The sequence below is a fragment of the Poromitra crassiceps genome (assembly GCF_964638095.1).
Source record: "Poromitra crassiceps genome assembly, chromosome: 14".
In the NCBI taxonomy this organism is placed as follows: Eukaryota; Metazoa; Chordata; class Actinopteri; order Beryciformes; family Melamphaidae; genus Poromitra; species Poromitra crassiceps.
Window position 1 is genome coordinate 31430048 of NC_139633.1, and position 17863 is coordinate 31447910.

At 42.7% G+C, this 17863-nt stretch overlaps 1 protein-coding gene across 1 annotated transcript in view; it reads left to right on the forward strand.

Moving 5' to 3' along the window:
• The first annotated feature begins 2099 nt into the window (after window positions 1-2099).
• kif20ba (kinesin family member 20Ba) overlaps window positions 2100-17863 on the forward strand; it is a 119707-nt gene continuing 103943 nt past the window's right edge. The window contains exons 1-7 of the mRNA XM_083650736.1: window positions 2100-2188; window positions 2592-2697; window positions 3216-3305; window positions 5342-5467; window positions 8208-8346; window positions 11432-11616; window positions 16409-16463. Coding sequence (XP_083506862.1) covers window positions 2593-2697; window positions 3216-3305; window positions 5342-5467; window positions 8208-8346; window positions 11432-11616; window positions 16409-16463 — 700 coding nt within the window. The 5' untranslated portion in view covers window positions 2100-2188; window position 2592. The remainder of the gene's footprint in view (window positions 2189-2591; window positions 2698-3215; window positions 3306-5341; window positions 5468-8207; window positions 8347-11431; window positions 11617-16408; window positions 16464-17863) is intronic.

Here is a 17863-nt window from a genome sequence, read left to right on the forward strand (position 1 = left end):
CTTTGAGTTATATAATTATTATTGTTTTCATATAGCCTACTTTTTCTATTTATTCCAGGGTCTGTTGTAGACCATTCCTCTTGTCTTGAGTGCTTTGGTGCATTGGCGTGTCTCACCACACCCCCTTATAATTATGCAAGCAGCCCTTTTGACATGACATAGGTTAAGATTACGTATATTTTTCTGTATTTCAGCGCCATTTATAGCTGTTACAGTACTATTGTACCTATGCTGTATTTTTGTATACTGTATGTTCTTTTTACCTTTTTTCACTGGGAATTGTGAAAAATGTATGTCTCTTGTCAATACTGTAATTGTAATTGTGTGACACCTGCATTGTGATTTGCACTGATTTGCTCCATGGGTCTACGACGTAATTGCCTTGCTCCCATTGGATGATTGTTCTTGTCCTGGTTCCTATTTAAACAGGTTCCAGTGTTTTGTCACACCATATGCCAGATGAAGGTCGTTTGACCGAAACGTTGCAGCAATTATATTAATAAAAGCCTTGAAGTGGTAGTCAGTGTGCGGGAGTCCTCCTTTTCAACTGATCCTGCTTTTCCCGACGCACCTGACGTACGCGGTTGTGCAGAGATTTCCTCTCTTTGATACAATCAGGGAAGTTGGAAACCCTCATTAAGGTTTTGCTTGCACCTGTGTTTAAGCTGCCTTTCTGACACAAAATGGCCACTGTGAAAATTGCAAGATGTCTTTAATTGGCAATAGGCTACTAATGAAATTGTCACAAATCACTGCCATACAACCTCAGAATATATTTCCTTACTTTTATTAATGTAATAACCTAATAATTGCATTTGTATCTCAAATCTTTTCTTTTCTGTTTTCCATTATAAACATGGTTCCAGAGTCAGTACTGTATTACTCACACCAGGGGGAAATAACAATGAATGTGATGACGACTGGCAGGCAATTAGACAGATGGACATGCAAATGTGATTTTTATGTGCATGAAATGATTCAATTATATTTGTTAACACTACACTAATTATAAAATATAATAAACATGATATGCTTTAGTATTAACAAACAGTGTTGGGGGTAACTCATATATGTAATATATTACTTTTAGCAGTAATTCAGTAATATAAGTTATTACCAATTGGATTTCAGTAATATTATACCAGTTACTTTGTCAAGTAGCCTAACACAATTTAGCCTACAAATTGATTTTTTTTTTATCAAGGCATATATTTAAATAAAGATACAATAATTTCCTAATCAAATTGTGTGTTGCAAATAACCACTAGATGACAGTAACAAAGGAAAATGATAACATTTAGAATTTCCGACGGTTTACACTGACTTCAAGACGGTTGAAATTCTTGTTTGGGATGGTTCCAGCCAGGGCTGCGATGTCATTCTGCTTCTGCTGTTACTTTGGTGAAAGTACAAAAGTAGTGTAGGCCTAATAACTAAGTAACAAGTTAGGCTACTCTACACAATCATACATGTAAAGTAACGTAGCCTATTACTTCAAAATGAAAGTAACTAGTAATATGTAGGCCTAGTAGGCTATATTACATTTTGAAAGCCCAACACTGTTAACAAATAACTGCTACCCTGTCCCTGTGCCCCTCACTGCTTGTCTTCAGAGGCAGAGAGGGACACACACACACACACACACACACACACACACACACACACACACACACACACACACACACACACACACACACACACACACACACACACACACACACACACACACACACACACACACACACACACACACACACACTGAAAGTCGGGGTAAGTTTTCAGTTGGCCAGCCCAACGGTGTTTTTAGTTGAGTAGTTGAACCAAACGCTACTATGCGGGCTGTGTTCGTTTATCATTGTTAGCCTAATATACATCCATGGCTGTTATGGTGACAACTGATTAAATGGGTACCACGTAGAAGAGGGAAACTTATGCTGGTATCGATCCTATTGATGCTAGTATCGATCTTCAAAATGAGACGTATAATCATCCACCCACCTTTTTTCTCTCTCCCCGCCCGTTTTTGGCCAAGTGGAATTGCCGTAGCTAGCTCGCGCATGTGCAAACCGACTCTCTAGCTGATTCAAAATAAGACCGCGGCTCACCGGTTTGTGTTGAGAGTGGTTGAGACCTGACAAACCAGCCAACGTACATTCTTTTCTTCAGATTCTACCAGAATAACTGCCAGGTAAGTCTGTTGTTCATATTACACAACGTGCTACTGGGCATACCGTCGCGGAATTGCCAAGTTAGTGGACGGATATTTGTTTTGTTTAACGCTAACCCTGGTACGTTAGCAGCAGCTAACATTGCCAGCAGCTGACGTTAGCGTATCAGTAGCCTCAACGCCAGACTCAACAGTCATTAGCGTATCAGTTGATACATTTTATACAGTCTTATCATGATCTGAGAGGTGTGTGCCTTTGCCGAAACCTAATGTAAAGCTTTTCAAAGCAGTTTGGCGTGACCCCCCTTCACACAAGACTGAATGTAACTGCTGCTAGCTAGCTAGTTGAACTCACTTAACATTAGCTTTTTTTTGACGTAGCTAAGGATTCAGTGCTAACTCTTTTCTGTTTGATTCGTCACAGGATGATGGATTCATGCTTGAAAGAGGTTGAAAGACCAGAACCTGCAGCGATAGACGATCTGAGGAGGGACCTCCTCTCAGACTTCACCGCATCTACAGACTCACAGGTGTTTAGCTATCTGGAGTTAGTTGTGTGATTGAACAACGCCACCTAACGTTACCAAGAGAAACCGTGACATCATCAAATATTTGCTGTGTTGCCTCCACAATAGTTTCCCCCCCACTACCTCAAAAGTGTGTGTACCTGTAGGATTAATCATTGCAACATATCCAAAGCACCAAAGGAACTATACAACCAGCAGAAACACAATTTGCCAAACAGCCATGTAGATTTGCCATAGATGTCATACATTTTTCCCAAAATATGCAGGGAAACTGGCAGGTTAAGAAGAAACCTAATCTTGGGGATGTGGCTTTGACCATTTTTGTTTGCTTGCAAATTTTGTATCAAGGAATTTCAGTTAGTTCTACTGTTCAACTTATTGCAAGTTTTACCCCAGATAAGATCCTCGGCTTAATGCCAAAATATGTTGTGTCACTGAGGAGTTGATCAGTTCATCATGTTTGAATGAGAGTTGTTTCTCACCTCACGTTCTTTTCTCTGTTTTGATCTGAACGTCTGCAGCATCCCACCCTTGAGGAGAGAGAGCACCTCCAGGTGTACCTTCGGGTCAGACCCTTCTCCGCAGCAGAGAGTGACAATGGCGAGTCGCAGGTAAAACTAGGTTTAAATGTAGTTGGTTATCTTGAATAATAACAGCTATAGAATGCCCTGTGCGCGTCTGTATAGAGTTAAATATAATGTAGAGATGTCAGTCGACGTAAAACATTCTAAAAAACTGTTTTACTTGCTGAACTGAATCAAAATAAAGGGAGATTAAAGAAAGTGACCCTTGATCGCAGTTACTTGCACAGTCGTATGACAACAGAAACAGAAAGATATATTGGTGACGATGCCTTATTGTCTGTATTGTTATTATTATGCTGAAACACAAAATAAGTGATCGGACAGAGTTACTATTGCTGGCAATGAACCAAGCTATACCCCGCGGAAGTATGGCAGCAATGTTTTGAAAAAGGTCTATCGAAGTTCCATAATATCTTGCAATACAAAAAAATGTAACCATACATATCATGGGTCAGGAAAATGAATCACAATATGAGCTCCATTTTAATCTGTTATAATAATCCCAAATGAGATGGCTTGCCCATCACAATTTCACCAGCTCTTAATCCAGATTCTATTATTTTCACTTTGTAGTGACATGTTTAAATTGTTTACATCAGTAGGGCCATATGATTTCTGCAAAATGGGGGGAAATGGACGGAATCATGGATCTTGGTAATACAAATGGAATTAAGTGTAAAACATGGAATATTGCAGAACTTTCCTTTAAGAAATACTTCTGTTTTGGATTGGAGTGTTTTGAGAGAGAGACGGGGTGTCGATCCTGCGTGGGACCCTTACCATTTGGTTTTCACTTTGAGAAACATGTGGAAGAGGCTTGTCTGAGAGAGACAACTCACCAAAAAATATCTAATAAATCGATCCTAACGCCAAGATTAAAATTAAAATGGGAAAAACGGAATTTGGAAAAAAATAAAACCGAATTTGGAGAAAAAAATAAAGGGATTTCATATGGCCCTAATTCTAGCAAGCCAATGCCATTGCTAGAATGATTTGTGGCTCAAATAAACAGAACAATTTTGAACTTCTTAAGCTTATTTGTATCAATGTTGTGTCATGAGACAGACCTGGCAGCTCCAGTCAAAGCAACTCACAGCTGTGCAGACAGTGTATGTATGTATAGCATATGTACATGTAGGCTACTATAAAGCAATAATGTTAATATCTTTTTTTTTTTTATAATATTTATTTTTGAGCAGGGAGCATTGGCATTACAGTACAATAACCAATTTATTTTCTTTCTTTTTTTACATTGAAACATCGCAACCAACACATCTACCCTCCTTTGCCTCCCCACAACCCAATCCCATTCCAACAGAAAAAATAAATAAAATTAGATAATAAAATAAAATAAAATGAGAATAATAATATACATACATACACATATTCATATGTATACGCATATACACACGTATATACAATAAGAGGTAGTATAACAGTGAAAACAGTAATAACTCAAGTTGTCAAAGTTTATACTTGCAAGCATCTGGGTCAAATTGGCCTATTTCGGTCTCATGAGGCCAGAAAAACACTGCGCGGCTGTGAGTGTGGTGGGCAGGCCCTTGTTCTATGGAGCCACGTCGTCTGGGGGAAGGCCATCTACGTATTCGATCAGCGGTCTCCAGTGTGAATAAAACTTGTCAGAGGAGCCCCGCAGGGTGAATTTAATTTTTTTTCCAATTTAAGCAAAAATAAAGTGTCTTCGAGCCAAGCTTTAAATGAAGGTGGCTGAGAGGATTTCCAAAGAAAAAGAATCCTCCTACGGGCAATTAACGAGGCAAAAGCGATAACATTGGATTGGGTGACCGACATATCGAGCTCATCCGGTGGTCTACCAAAGATTGCAATATGAGGGGATGGACAGATTCTCACCTTCAGAGTGTCCGAACACATATTAAAAAAGGAGTGCCAGAAACCAGATAGTTTGGGACAAGTCCAAAACATATGAGTCAAGTTACAAGGTGCTTGTGAGCATCTATCACATTCATCAACCAATGAATATTAACCAATGTTAATATCTTGTACTGTATATGTGTGTGTGTGTGTGTGTGTGTTTTTTATAGGACTGTGTAATGATCGAGCCTCCTGACACGGTTGTTCTGAAGCCGCCCCATTCATCAGTGTCAGCGAGGCTCAGTGAGAAGTCCAAATCCCTTCCACAGACTGGGCAGCGCTTCCAGTTCTCACAGGTCTGTCTCAGTGGCAGCATCTAGTAACTGTTAACGCCACAGCAACACTGACCATCTGTCAGGGCAAGAAACTCACTTTAAAACCACTGACCACAGAGAGAGAGAGAGGCAGGGATTGTGTTTATCCTCAAGGGTAATTTGAGTAATTGGAAAAAGAAAGAAAACTGCTCGCACACTGCAAGGGCTCCAGGTGCAATTTCTTTTATTGCACCGGTGCAATAGAAGAAACGCCACCTGGAGCCCTTTGCAGTGTGCGAGCGGTTTCATGCATTTGTCCCAGTGTCTTCTTCTAGCTCCACACCTGCCCGATTCGGCTGGGATGTGCATGTTTTTAACATTTTCATTTAATTTGAGTCATTGCAGCAGAAAAGAAGAGTCTGTATCAAAGTATTCAAGGTCTGAGACTGTGGGCCTCCCCCCTGACAAAGCTTGGAAAAAGGCACCCCCCCCTTTGCTCAATTCCTGGATGCCTATGAGATCATGCTTGTTATTTGATCCCATAGACACTCAACAATTGAGCTAAGAGCTTCATATTTCTGTTTGACACACTTCAGACTGAATACATAAAAAAGTCTTAACCATTTTTTTTTGCTCTGGGAAAATGGGAAAAAAACTGTAAAAATTCCCCAAACGACTGTGGTCCCTATCGTTGCATCGGCGCAGTTTCTAGGCAGAGCGCCAGCCGCAGCGCAAAGCAGTGGGCGTGGACAGGCGCACTTGATATCGTCGTGCTGGCGCTAGACGCAGCCCAAAGCATTACAACCACGCCTTTTAAGCGTAAAATTATGCACCGTCATGCTCATTGGATAAGTGCAATAAACGAATCGCACGCTTGCCTTTTTAGCTCCAATTCCACTGGTCCCGCAAAACCTGACGAAAGCCAGGCGCTCTGCCCCCCCCCCCCCTCCCTTCATCCAGTCTGCTGTCTCCATTATAGGCTATTATTCCATATTATTATGCTTCTCAAACCAATCTAACTGCAGTTGAAATACTGCAAGCATGTAAATACGCTACACTATAGCAAGATCAAAGTGAAAAGAATGTTCCAAATGCATTAGCTAGAAAAATATAGCCTATTAGATTGGTGAAAGTTTGTCCAGAAAGATATCATTTTCTCTCACCTGCTGCAGGAAGGATGATGCACATAAATATACCCTACATTATGTAAAGTCATTGCATAAATGTGTTTTTATTGTAAAACTAAATGTGAAATGGGGCTAAGTTATTGGAGCAGACATCACAGTATAGCAGATGCCAGTAGAAGCGCGGAACGCGTTCGCTGTTACTTCTCTAAATCACGTTAACTCGACAAGGGGTATATATAGGCTCAAGAGGACATATATGTTTCACATAGGGTGGTGTTTTCATTTCGATGTTTTATTTGGTCCAATATTGAAATGTTGACAATGGCAGGCTGTGTTACCATTACACATTAATTTAGAACTACCTTTTATATCTATTTTGGCTCATTTGGTTGCTATTTAGTAGCGAAATGGAGAAACACAATGCATGCTGGGAACTCAGAGAGAGAGAGAGAGAAGGGTGACAGAGAAGAGGCAGTGAAGGCACAGAATAGGCCTGCTTTTCAAAGGCGCAAAGCGCTAAGTGTAGGCCAGGTGCGAAGATATCAGTAGGCCGGTAGTTAGCGCCGACACGCCCACTTTGGCCCATTCTGGGACTGCGCCACGCCCATTCGGCCTAAAGCGCATTTGGCAGCGTAAAGCCATATTGATATCGTCCCAAAACAGGCGCAAGGCACGTTTTTTTGCGTTTAAGGCCCGTTTTAGCGCCGAAGGCCTGTGGGAGAATAGGGCCCTGAATCTCCGAACTATCTCTTTAGCCAAATCACACACATTTAGGCTATTCTATGTGATGTCCTTTTGATAACGAAGTCATAACTGTCATATGTTTTTCCCTTCCATTCACTGAGCCTCCCTTGAAACTGCTTGGAACCCCCCTGGGTTGGCCCACCTCCCACTTTGAAAACCTCTGGTCTATATAGATGCATTAATTAATTAAAAAATGCATTAATAAAAATATATAACAGATGCAGTCTTTTTATGATCATTAGTAAGAAGATGTATATACTGGATCAAAGTAATTGTTAATAGGGCTGTCACTTTTTCCCAAAATAAAGTTCGAACAAACTTTAATTGCCCGAAATTCGTTCGAATATATTCGAAGTTTTTTGGTTAATTAATTATTATTATTTTTTTTTATTTTTTTTTCCCAGTCCAGGCCACCGGGCATCAGCCCGACGTGTTAGCTTGGATGCTCACAGTCACAACACTGACTCACAAACTTGGCTGTATCCAACTCGAGACAACTTTTCAGACCCTGGAGACAATCTTTCTCAGAAGAGACTAACGCGACAAATCTGGAGACTTTTTCTGACATGGGATTAACATTACCAGCAAGCAGCAGTTGGTTAATTTTGGTTCATAAAAAAAAAAAATAATAATAATAATAAAAAAAAAAAAATTTGAACAGTCAATTTACATATCGAACACGAACCCCTCCCCCACATTCGAAGTTGCATTCGAATTTCGAATGAAAAGTGACAGCCCTAATTGTTAATATGCTAGCAAAAAATACTTCATCATTCATTGATTTTGATGATTGGGATTTGGACTTGATGTGGTCATCGTTGGTAAGCATATCATTCTGAGTCCAGGCAACTGTGCGCTTGCAGAATGTACAAACCAGTTGTTGCAATGCTGTGTTTTCTTGATGCTGGCAGGTGTATGGCCCCGACACAAGCCAGAGGGAGCTCTTTGAAGGAACAGTCAAGACTCTGGTCAAAGACGTTCTCGAAGGAGGAAACTCTCTGGTGTTTACCTACGGAGTCACCAACGCTGGGAAGACCTTCACATTCTTAGGTCTGTTGCACTCGTCCATACATTGAAGTCACCAATGCTCGGAAAAGATCTTCACATTCTTAGATCTGTTCCACTCTTTCATACATTTAAGGAGGGCTACACGATTAACACAAAAGCAACCAGTTGACTACTACAGTTTGCAAATCATGGGGCTGCCCCCCCCCCCCCCCCCCCTTCTTTTTTTCCCTCTCCCCGAGGGACACGTGTGCAGTTGGCTTCCTGAATAAAGTGAATAATTTTGAGTCAGGCAAAGAGCCAAACTGAGCGTGCACTAGGGGTGTCAAAAATTATCGATTATAAGATGCATCGCGATGCGGACGTGCACGATTCTGCATCGATTCACAAATGTCAAAAATCTATTATTATTATTATTTTTTTTTTTTTTCAAATCATTAATCAAATAATGTATAATGGAAGTACATGCAGTTGTTTATTTTAATTATGGATCATAATACAATGCAATTCCAAATGCACTTTTATTTTAAAAGTAGCCACACAGTGAGAAAAAAGAAAGTGAGAAAAAATAAATCATGTATTGCGGAAAAAAGTGATGCATCGATTTAAGATGCATCGAGATGCATCGATAATCGCAATCGAATCGTAGCCCTCTGAATCGTAATCGAATCGAATCGTGAGGCCAGTGAAGATTCACAGCCCTAGCGTGCACACTCTTTTTCATCACCCTGCTGCTTGTTGCACATTCAGGTACACTAAACCTTCTGTGTGTTCACACTGCACACTACTACTCTACCTTCACCCCCCTCATGTGACACATCTAATGTGTTGTAATCAGTGTGAACAGCAAAAAGCTGCATCGACCCCCCCCCCCCCCCCCAAGTTTTGACAAATTGGGATCCAACTGCATGTGGTTTGTATTTGAAAACAGTTTAATTTTGGTTGGCCGTGCAAGAGTTCAGCACAAGAAGACTCAATAATGGAAAGAAAGCCAAGTACAACAATTTATGCATTTTTGTTCTTGTCACTCTGTTCATGTATTTATTTTAACATTGTTGTCAGTTCATATCTTGGATATGCGTTGTCTAGAACAGTGGTTCTCAACTGGTGGTTCGGGACCCAAAAGTGGGTCGTGGGGTCTTTTGAGTGGGTCGCGGATGTATGCATGAAAAAAAAAGTTCTTCTACTCCTTGAGGATGCCGGCGTCCACGGCCAACACTGCTGTCTTTCAGAGGCTGTAGCAGGCTCATCTTTATGCCTCCGCCGGTGATAGCCAGGCCGGAGGCATTATGGTTTTGGGTTGTCCGTCCGTCCCATGTTCGTTAATGCGATATCTCAGGAACGCCTTGACGGAATTTCTTCGAATTTGCCTCAAATGTCCACTTGGACTCAAGGATGAGCCGAGTAGATTTTGGTGGTCAAAGTGCAAGGTCACTGTGACCTCACGACCGCTCATTTTATGCTCGTTAACGCCATATCTCAGAAACGCCTTGGCGGAATTTCGGCACATTTGGCTCAAACTTCCACTTGGACTCAAGGATGAACTGATTACATTTTGGTGGTCAAAGGTCACTGTGACCTCACAAACGCTATTTCCAAGCTCGGTAACGCCATATCTCAGTAATGGAATGTCTTCACATTTCGCTCAAACGTCAAAGTCTGCACAGACATGGATGTCGACTGATCACCTTTTATTATTTTTTATTTTACCTTTATTTAACCAGGTTAGTCTCATTGAGATTAGAAACCTCTTTTGCAAGAGAGACCTGGCCAAGAGGCAGCACAGGGTTACAGACATACAGTTACATAACATATCACCACATTTGCATATAAGCAACTGAACTAACAACCAAAGATTAAAGGAAAAGAAAAAAGTACAACATAATATCACATTGATAGGCATGCTTCTAATCATGACACTTATAGACCTGCATTCCGTTAGCCTCCATGACTTTTAACATCACTTTAAAACTGTCTAATGAGACAAGCTCCTGTAGATTCAGTGTTTCTTGAAGCTCATTCCAGGCCAGAGGGGCAGACAAATGGAAGGCCTTTTTGCCAAACTCAGTCCGAGCCTTTGGTACGGTCAGCAGGACTCTATTTTGAGAACGTAACTGATAAGTGCGGTTTTCCTGCAGGGTGATTAGCGAGCATATATAAGGTGGGAGCTGTCCCAGAATGGCCTCGTAAATGAAGAGGAAACCAGTGACTCAACCTGCGCAAGGTTAAGGAGGGCCATTCTACCTTCATATACAGAGAGCAACGGTGTGTTAAAGGTCTAAAGTTAGTGATAAACCTGAGCGCCCCATGGTATACTGTGTCCAGCTTACGTAGTGCTGCCACAGGAGCATGCATGTATAGAATATCTCCGTAGTCAATTATCGGCAGGAAGGTTGCCAAGACAAGCCGCTTTCTTGCCTCAAAAGAAAAACAAGCCTTATTGCGAAAATAAAAACCTAGCTTCCACCTGCTGGTGGAGGCGTATATCCGCAGCGCGGTCGTTCTAGTTAAAGCCAGATATGGTATCTTCTGAAACTAGATGGCCTGAGGCATCCGTTGGTACCAAACCATGCTAGCTGCGAGCATCACCAGTTTGAACTTGTTTAAAAAGCCTCAAAGAAATCAGAAATTTGGGTCGCGACTTAATGACTAAGGAAAAATGTGGGTTGTGAGGCTAGACCAGTTGAGAAGCACCGATCTAGAATATATATGAACAGTGACAGTCAGTCGTCCAAAAAGAGGGGAAAAAAACAGTACCGGTAATTGAGATTTGAGCATGAAGCCTTGAGGTGTGAACGAAGCCTTTGGACGTAGCAGATTGTTGAAGAGGCGGAGAGTGTCACTCCTTCACCATGTGCTCTTGTCACTGCAGGTCCAGAGTGTCACTCCTTCACCATGTGCTCTTGTCACTGCAGGGCCAGAGTGTCACTCCTTCACCATGTGCTCTTGTCACTGCAGGGCCAGAGTGTCACTCCTTCACCATGTGCTCTTGTCACTGCAGGGCCAGAGTGTCACTCCTTCACCATGTGCTCTTGTCACTGCAGGTCCAGAGTGTCACTCCTTCACCATGTGCTCTTGTCACTGCAGGTCCAGAGTGTCACTCCTTCACCATGTGCTCTTGTCACTGCAGGTCCAGATGCCGACGCGGGGATCCTGCCCAGGTCTCTGAATGTGATCTTCAACAGCATCGAGGAGCGGGTTTACACAGAGATGAGCCTCAAACCACAGCGCTGCCGAGATTTCACCAGGCTCACTAAGGAGCAGCAGGGCGAGGAGGCCGTGTGCAAGAGAAACCTCTTCAGACCCCTCAAAGAGGTAACCGCCCTGGCCAGCCGCCAACGTGACACGGCAGATGGTTTGTTACACGGAACCACCTGGGAACTCGTCCTCGCAAACTGTTTGCAAAAGGGCAAGGGGCTTTCAGAAAATACCTGCCAGGTAGGGGTGTCACGATACACTCATATCATGATACCATACACGATAACGATATGATATATTTTAACATTATTTTTTTGCGATCGATTTGTAAGTTGAGGGGGCATCCGCCACGCTAATTTGAGTAATTTCACCATTTTCATCCTCCGTGTCTGTAACGTCCCCCGTCTGTTCAAACAAAGCAATGAAAAGGAGAGGGAGCCATCAATCAGATGCAGATCAGTGCCACCATGTTCAGCTTATTTTTCTCGCGATATGAGATTTAATCTCAACGATACATATTGTCACGTTTTGATATCGCGATATATCGTGACATCTCTACTGCCAGTTTTTTTTTTTTTGATTCACCATCTGTCTTATTACCGTCTATCACGGGTTCGCTTCTTGCTGCTGTCGCAGCTAAATCCAGCCTGGCGTAGATGCCTCAATGCCGATTGGCCCGCTGCCGGCACAGATTCAAACTCATATTTGGCGGCGTTGCAAGATGGACTTCTCGCGGCGCGGTCGTGATCTCAAGAATCCACCTGCCTCGCAAGGCTGACGTCAGCACAAGGCTGATAACGCCTAAGATCCACCTGCCACGTTTACAGGGCCCGAAATTAACTTTTTGACCCACCGGCCAGTGGCGGGTAGATGGGAGAAATCTACCCGCCAAGCATATTTCTTACCGGCCAAAAAAAAACACGCATTTTTGTGTCACATATATCCATATATATCCATTTTTTTCAGTACATTTCAAGTAGATAAGATATTACGTTGAAGAATACACACTTAAATAAGAGGCCAGAGTAAAATTTGAAGCTAATTATTTTAATATATTGATTGATGATTGATTAATCAATACATGTCAAGTCAATCTTATCAATACATGTCATGTCAATCTTGAGCTTAAATTGTAACCTAATGTTAAACATCAGACTCCTCACTCTACCCTCTTTGCAGGATTTAACAGAACATAAGTAAATTTGAAGGTTTTGTAAACATAACTCCTCAGACTCCTCACCCTCTCTCTACTTCTCCTCTTTGCAGCCTATGTGTGACACTGGCTCTGTTCATGGTCACGAACGGCTTCCAGCTTCATTGATTTACTACCGATGACAAACGTGTTGTTTCTATTTTTCTTTTTGGCATACTTGCGGCACACGGAACAACTCATCACTACAGACTGGCTACAGTATGATGCTGGGGCTGTACTACAGCCCCAGCATCATACTGTAGCCAGTCTCTTGAAACATCAAACTATCGCCAAACTTCCACTCCTCCCGAAACTTTATTTTGTTAGGTGGTCCCACTCGTGGTTGGAGAAAGCCGCGGTGGGTTTTCTTTTTAGCGGCCGGCTTACTCCCTCGATATGGTTCCACATTGTAACCCATTTAACGTTAAATCAAGCTAACGTTAGCTATAGCAGGCGGACCGGCGTAACGTTAGCTCCCTGCAGTGCAAGCAGGCGCTGCAGAATGCAGATGGCCACGGCCAGTCAGCACAGAAGAGTAGCGGATGTGACGTCGGCCAAAACAAGCCAAAAATGAGGCCGGAGATGACACGCAAGGAGAGATTGGGGGCTGCAATCGCTGCAATAAAGGCGACTGTCGTAAGACCAAAACACACCGCAGTTTTAATTATTTTACATGACTATTTTGTTACCCGCCACGTGGCGGACAGACCTTTTATGTCACTCGCCAAAGCTAAAATATGCCCGCCATTGGCGGGTGGCGGGCTCTAATTTCGGGCCCTGCACGTTTATGTGCGTGGACGTTTATTTACTTTCCAGCGTTGCGTCTCACCAGCTAGGTAACAACGTGGCGTGAAAGCAACTCATAATCCATCACCCCACCCCACATAGATGTTGTATTTACAGACCCTACCACGCTGTCGTCTGAGTGCTGAACTCAGAGAGCTGCTACTGCTGTAAGTTGGACTTCACTCCGCTCCTTAAGCGCTCATTATAGTCGAGGGAGGCAGATCGCGCGCGCGCTCCGCGCTGGGACCAATTGATCATCATTTTACATTGTATGGTGATAATAGTGAGAATGGCCCATGAAAAGTCACAGCGAAACACTATTAGGTGCTGAGTGTGGTTACTGAGCTGAGTACTGAGTGTGGTTTCACTCTCAAACGACCGTATAAGCACATGAATAGAATCACCAAACTTGTTTTTACTGAATAGGCGTTTCAGTTCTCAGCCCTGATAGCCTCTGATACTATGTGCTGCTTAGGGGCCCTTTACACGAGGACAGTTTCTGAAAGAAACGACACAATAGCGTTTCCTTCACACCTTTTCCTTCACACCTTCTCCCTGTTTACATGAGCGCTGTTGAATTTTTAAAACGTAATGTACATGCCAGGTCACTAGGTGGCAGTGTGATCACCTTATTATTTGCCCATACTGGATGACGTAATTTCGCTTTAAACGCAGAAGTAGAGTACACTTTCCGCAGTCATTTAGACTTGCCAAAAAGCTTTTTTCAAGCTAAAAAAAACCCCCCAAACTGTTAAAGTTTTAATATTTGTCGGGTGAGAATGTAACATATATGTGACCAGTTTATCAGAATAACGCCTATTTGAAATCTTTAACGAGCAGCGAGGACCGGGAGCGCTGACTGTGATCTGTCACCCTACTGCTACTGGCAGTGAGAAAACACTGTCGACTGCTTTTGTAACTAACGTTAAATGCCGACCGGGTAACAGCCATCGGCTCCTCGCAGCAGTAACGCTATGAACATGTAACTGAAGTTGGCCGCAGTGTAGCTTAATTCTGAGTGTTGCCAAACTTCATTCATACTGACGTTGTATTTGGTTGCCAACTCGCGCACGGCTATGGCGTAATCGCGTGTGCAGGCACGTCAGAGTTTCTGAAATGTGCCGTTCCAAAGCGATTACATGGAGCGCTCAGCGGGAAGCGTCTCAAACAATTTCACTCTGGAGGGTGGTTCCAAAATGTGTCGTTTCCTAAGCGCGAATTCGCCGTCGCCGTCTTAACGGGAGGCACTAACGATAGAATAATTCCCCGTTTCCATAGGAAACCGTCCTCGTGTAAAGTGCCCCTTAATCTCTCTCAACACAACAACACATTGACTTGTTGAAATGACTCAAAAGAACCGTTACAAATCAAAGTTTTACCATATGGGTCAAGAAATGTGGTCAAAACACGGCTCAGTGTACTCCTTTGCATTCCTTTATAACTGGGAACTGGTAATCTTACGGTTCAAAGGTCATGAGCTGGGACGTTGCTGTCACCAGAGCTGGTATTTCCCATTCCAAACTCGTAAAAGCCTCGGCAGCCCCGACCTCAAAAATCCAAGATGGCTGCTCCGCGCAACAACAGTAGTTATAATCGTAGTAAATGTTATATATTAGCACTTCTGTCTAACTTCTATATGTGTGGACATGAGGCTGCAGTGTTTGTATGCGCAAAATGCCGCGAGATGCCTTGTTATCAACGGTTATTGCTAACACTGGCTAGCGACTGGATCTGACCAAGAGCTGACTCGTTTAAACGGATGCGACGCAATTCAACAGTGAGCTTCCCAGCTCCAGTTTTCTGCAAATGGAACGCTAACAAAACGGATGTGACGTGACGTCATTTAGCCTCCACATCCTAGTTATTTTGCGATAAAGGAACGTGCCATTACTTCTTCATTTCATTTCTCTTCCTGTCTCCCTGCAAAGCGCAATGTGCCCCGTGAGCTGCAGGAGTCAAATCTTGAGGTACGCACTATGCGGTTGCGGCGGGGGGTGTCGCCCAGCGCAATCACGTCATATTTGGCGCGCGCCCCTTGCTCCTTCCCCGCGCCTGGCTCGCCAGAGTGACCACAAATAGGCCTTTACTCTCCTTTTCTCCAGTGCACTGTGTGCTGATTACGATACAGCACCACTCCGGCAACACGTCGGCTAACGTTTAATGCTGCATTGGCAGAAATCCATCGAGTGCGACGCTCGTTAGAAAACAGTGAGAGCTGGAGGCGGGGCGGGATTTGACTCGTCATTCTCTATGCAGGAAAAACCCTGAGTGAGCTTAAAGGAGAACTTCACCGAACAACAACGCTGATTTATTTTGCACATGATCTCACACATATCCAAATACTGTCAACAGTTTAGCAGGCATTCGTTTAGTTTGACAGTTGAGTTGATTTGAGTCAAGTTGTGGACCAGTGATGTCAATGGTGGAACGAGCTCCCCCCTTCAGTCAGAACGGCCGAATCGCTGCCAATCTTCCAGCGGAGACTGAAAACACACCTTTTCAGGCTCCACCTGTCCTGGGCCCTTCTTGAACTAACATCTTTTAATTAAAAAAACAAAACTTATTCCTTCTCAAACTTACTAATGCTACATGTTACTTATTCCTTCTCAAACTACTTCCTACATTATGCTACTCTAGTCTATCAACATGTCTTTGATTGTGTTGCATAGTTGTTTTCTGTACTGTTGACAACATGTGATATTGTAAGTCGCTTTGGACAAAAGCGTTTCTGCTAAATGACGTAATGTATTTGAACGACATCCCAGGTGGTTCAAATCCTCCCCAGGACTTTTGTCTCAGGTCATCCCTCCCTCCAGTCCTTCCTGTCTCTCCTCCTGTCTTGAAAGTTAGGCTCGATGTCTAAAGACAACGAACGTGTGATATTTGGTATCATTCATAATGTTTCTGTCTTTTCTCTCTGCCCTTTTTTAGAGTGAGAAGAGCGGTGCCAGCCTGTTGAGCGCAACCAGCAAGACGATCCTGGAAGGCAAGAATTGCAATTTGTCTTTTACCTATTGTCTGCTTGTCACTCATTTTGAGTCATCTTTTAATTGAAGTTGGTCTGCACATACGCATACACACTAGTGCACCCGCCAGGGATTTATACCCCCCCCCCCCCCCCTCCCCCCGGTCTGGAACACCAAAGCCTCTGGGACACATTTAAATCACTGATTTGTAATTTATATCACTTATGTATAGAATTGAGTATGTCACACCAGTGATGTCACTCGAGCACTCAATGACGATGTCATCGGTGAGTCATTTCTTCAGTGACGATTAGAGCCCGACCGATACTGGATTTTTGGGACCGATACCGATACTAGGGAGTAAGATAAAGTCCGATATCGATATATCGGCCGATATTCTTATATTATATACACGTTATATTACACTCAATGATCCCTCAAATATCAAACACTTGACAAAGATATGACTTGAGAGATTTGTAATGTATATAGGCAGGAATTTAATAATTATAAATACTGTAACTAGAAATACAAAAACACAAATAGACCAAATATATATAACTTGAGTTAAGAAAAAGGATCAAATATACACATAAACATGCTGTCTATAACTTAAAAGATTAAAAAAATTAAAAATATTGGCTAACATATCGGCCGATACCAATATATCGGCTGATACGATATATCGGATATCGACCAACCGATATATCGGTCGGGCACCAGATGATGTCATCATTGCTCGATTGACATCACATCATTAGGGCAATCATTAGGTAATTGGGTAATTAATATACCTTAATAATTACCTAATTAAAAAATCTGACTCCGTCCAGGGGCGGAGCGGCCCTATCAGCCTGGTGGGGGGGGCGAAGCTCTAAGGCCCCCCCTATTATATGCAAATAAATATTGAGATATGAAATATTTGTTTGGATGAGCCATTTATTGATCACATCAGCAAAATAGATCGCTGCAAGCAATTGCAACATATACCATAATAAAATGTTATTTCATAATACTTATACTTACTTGGAGGGCTAATTGATGGTTACCTGGCTGTTTTTGTGCCTCTTTTGACAACCGCTTCATCCGTCCCACCATTGGGGGACAAAATGAAGCATTGCGCAGCTTCTGTTTGCCGTCTAGTGACGTTTGATGTATTGACCCCCGGAACGAAACTAGGGTTGGTATTGCCAGAGGACATGAGTAGGTTGCTTGAAATATGAAAGGTTGCTTACAATATGAAAATATTGTAACTGCAGCTGAAACAATCTTTACACGATGAGGGAAAAACAAAAAAGTGCTTCATTCTTCCCTGTTCTTCCCTACTTAAAATGCCCATCCCTGATTACTACTTTCGCCAGTCTCTTGTGTTCCTTGCACTTCCATAAGAGAATAATAGTGTTTTGCCAGCTTGATGCGT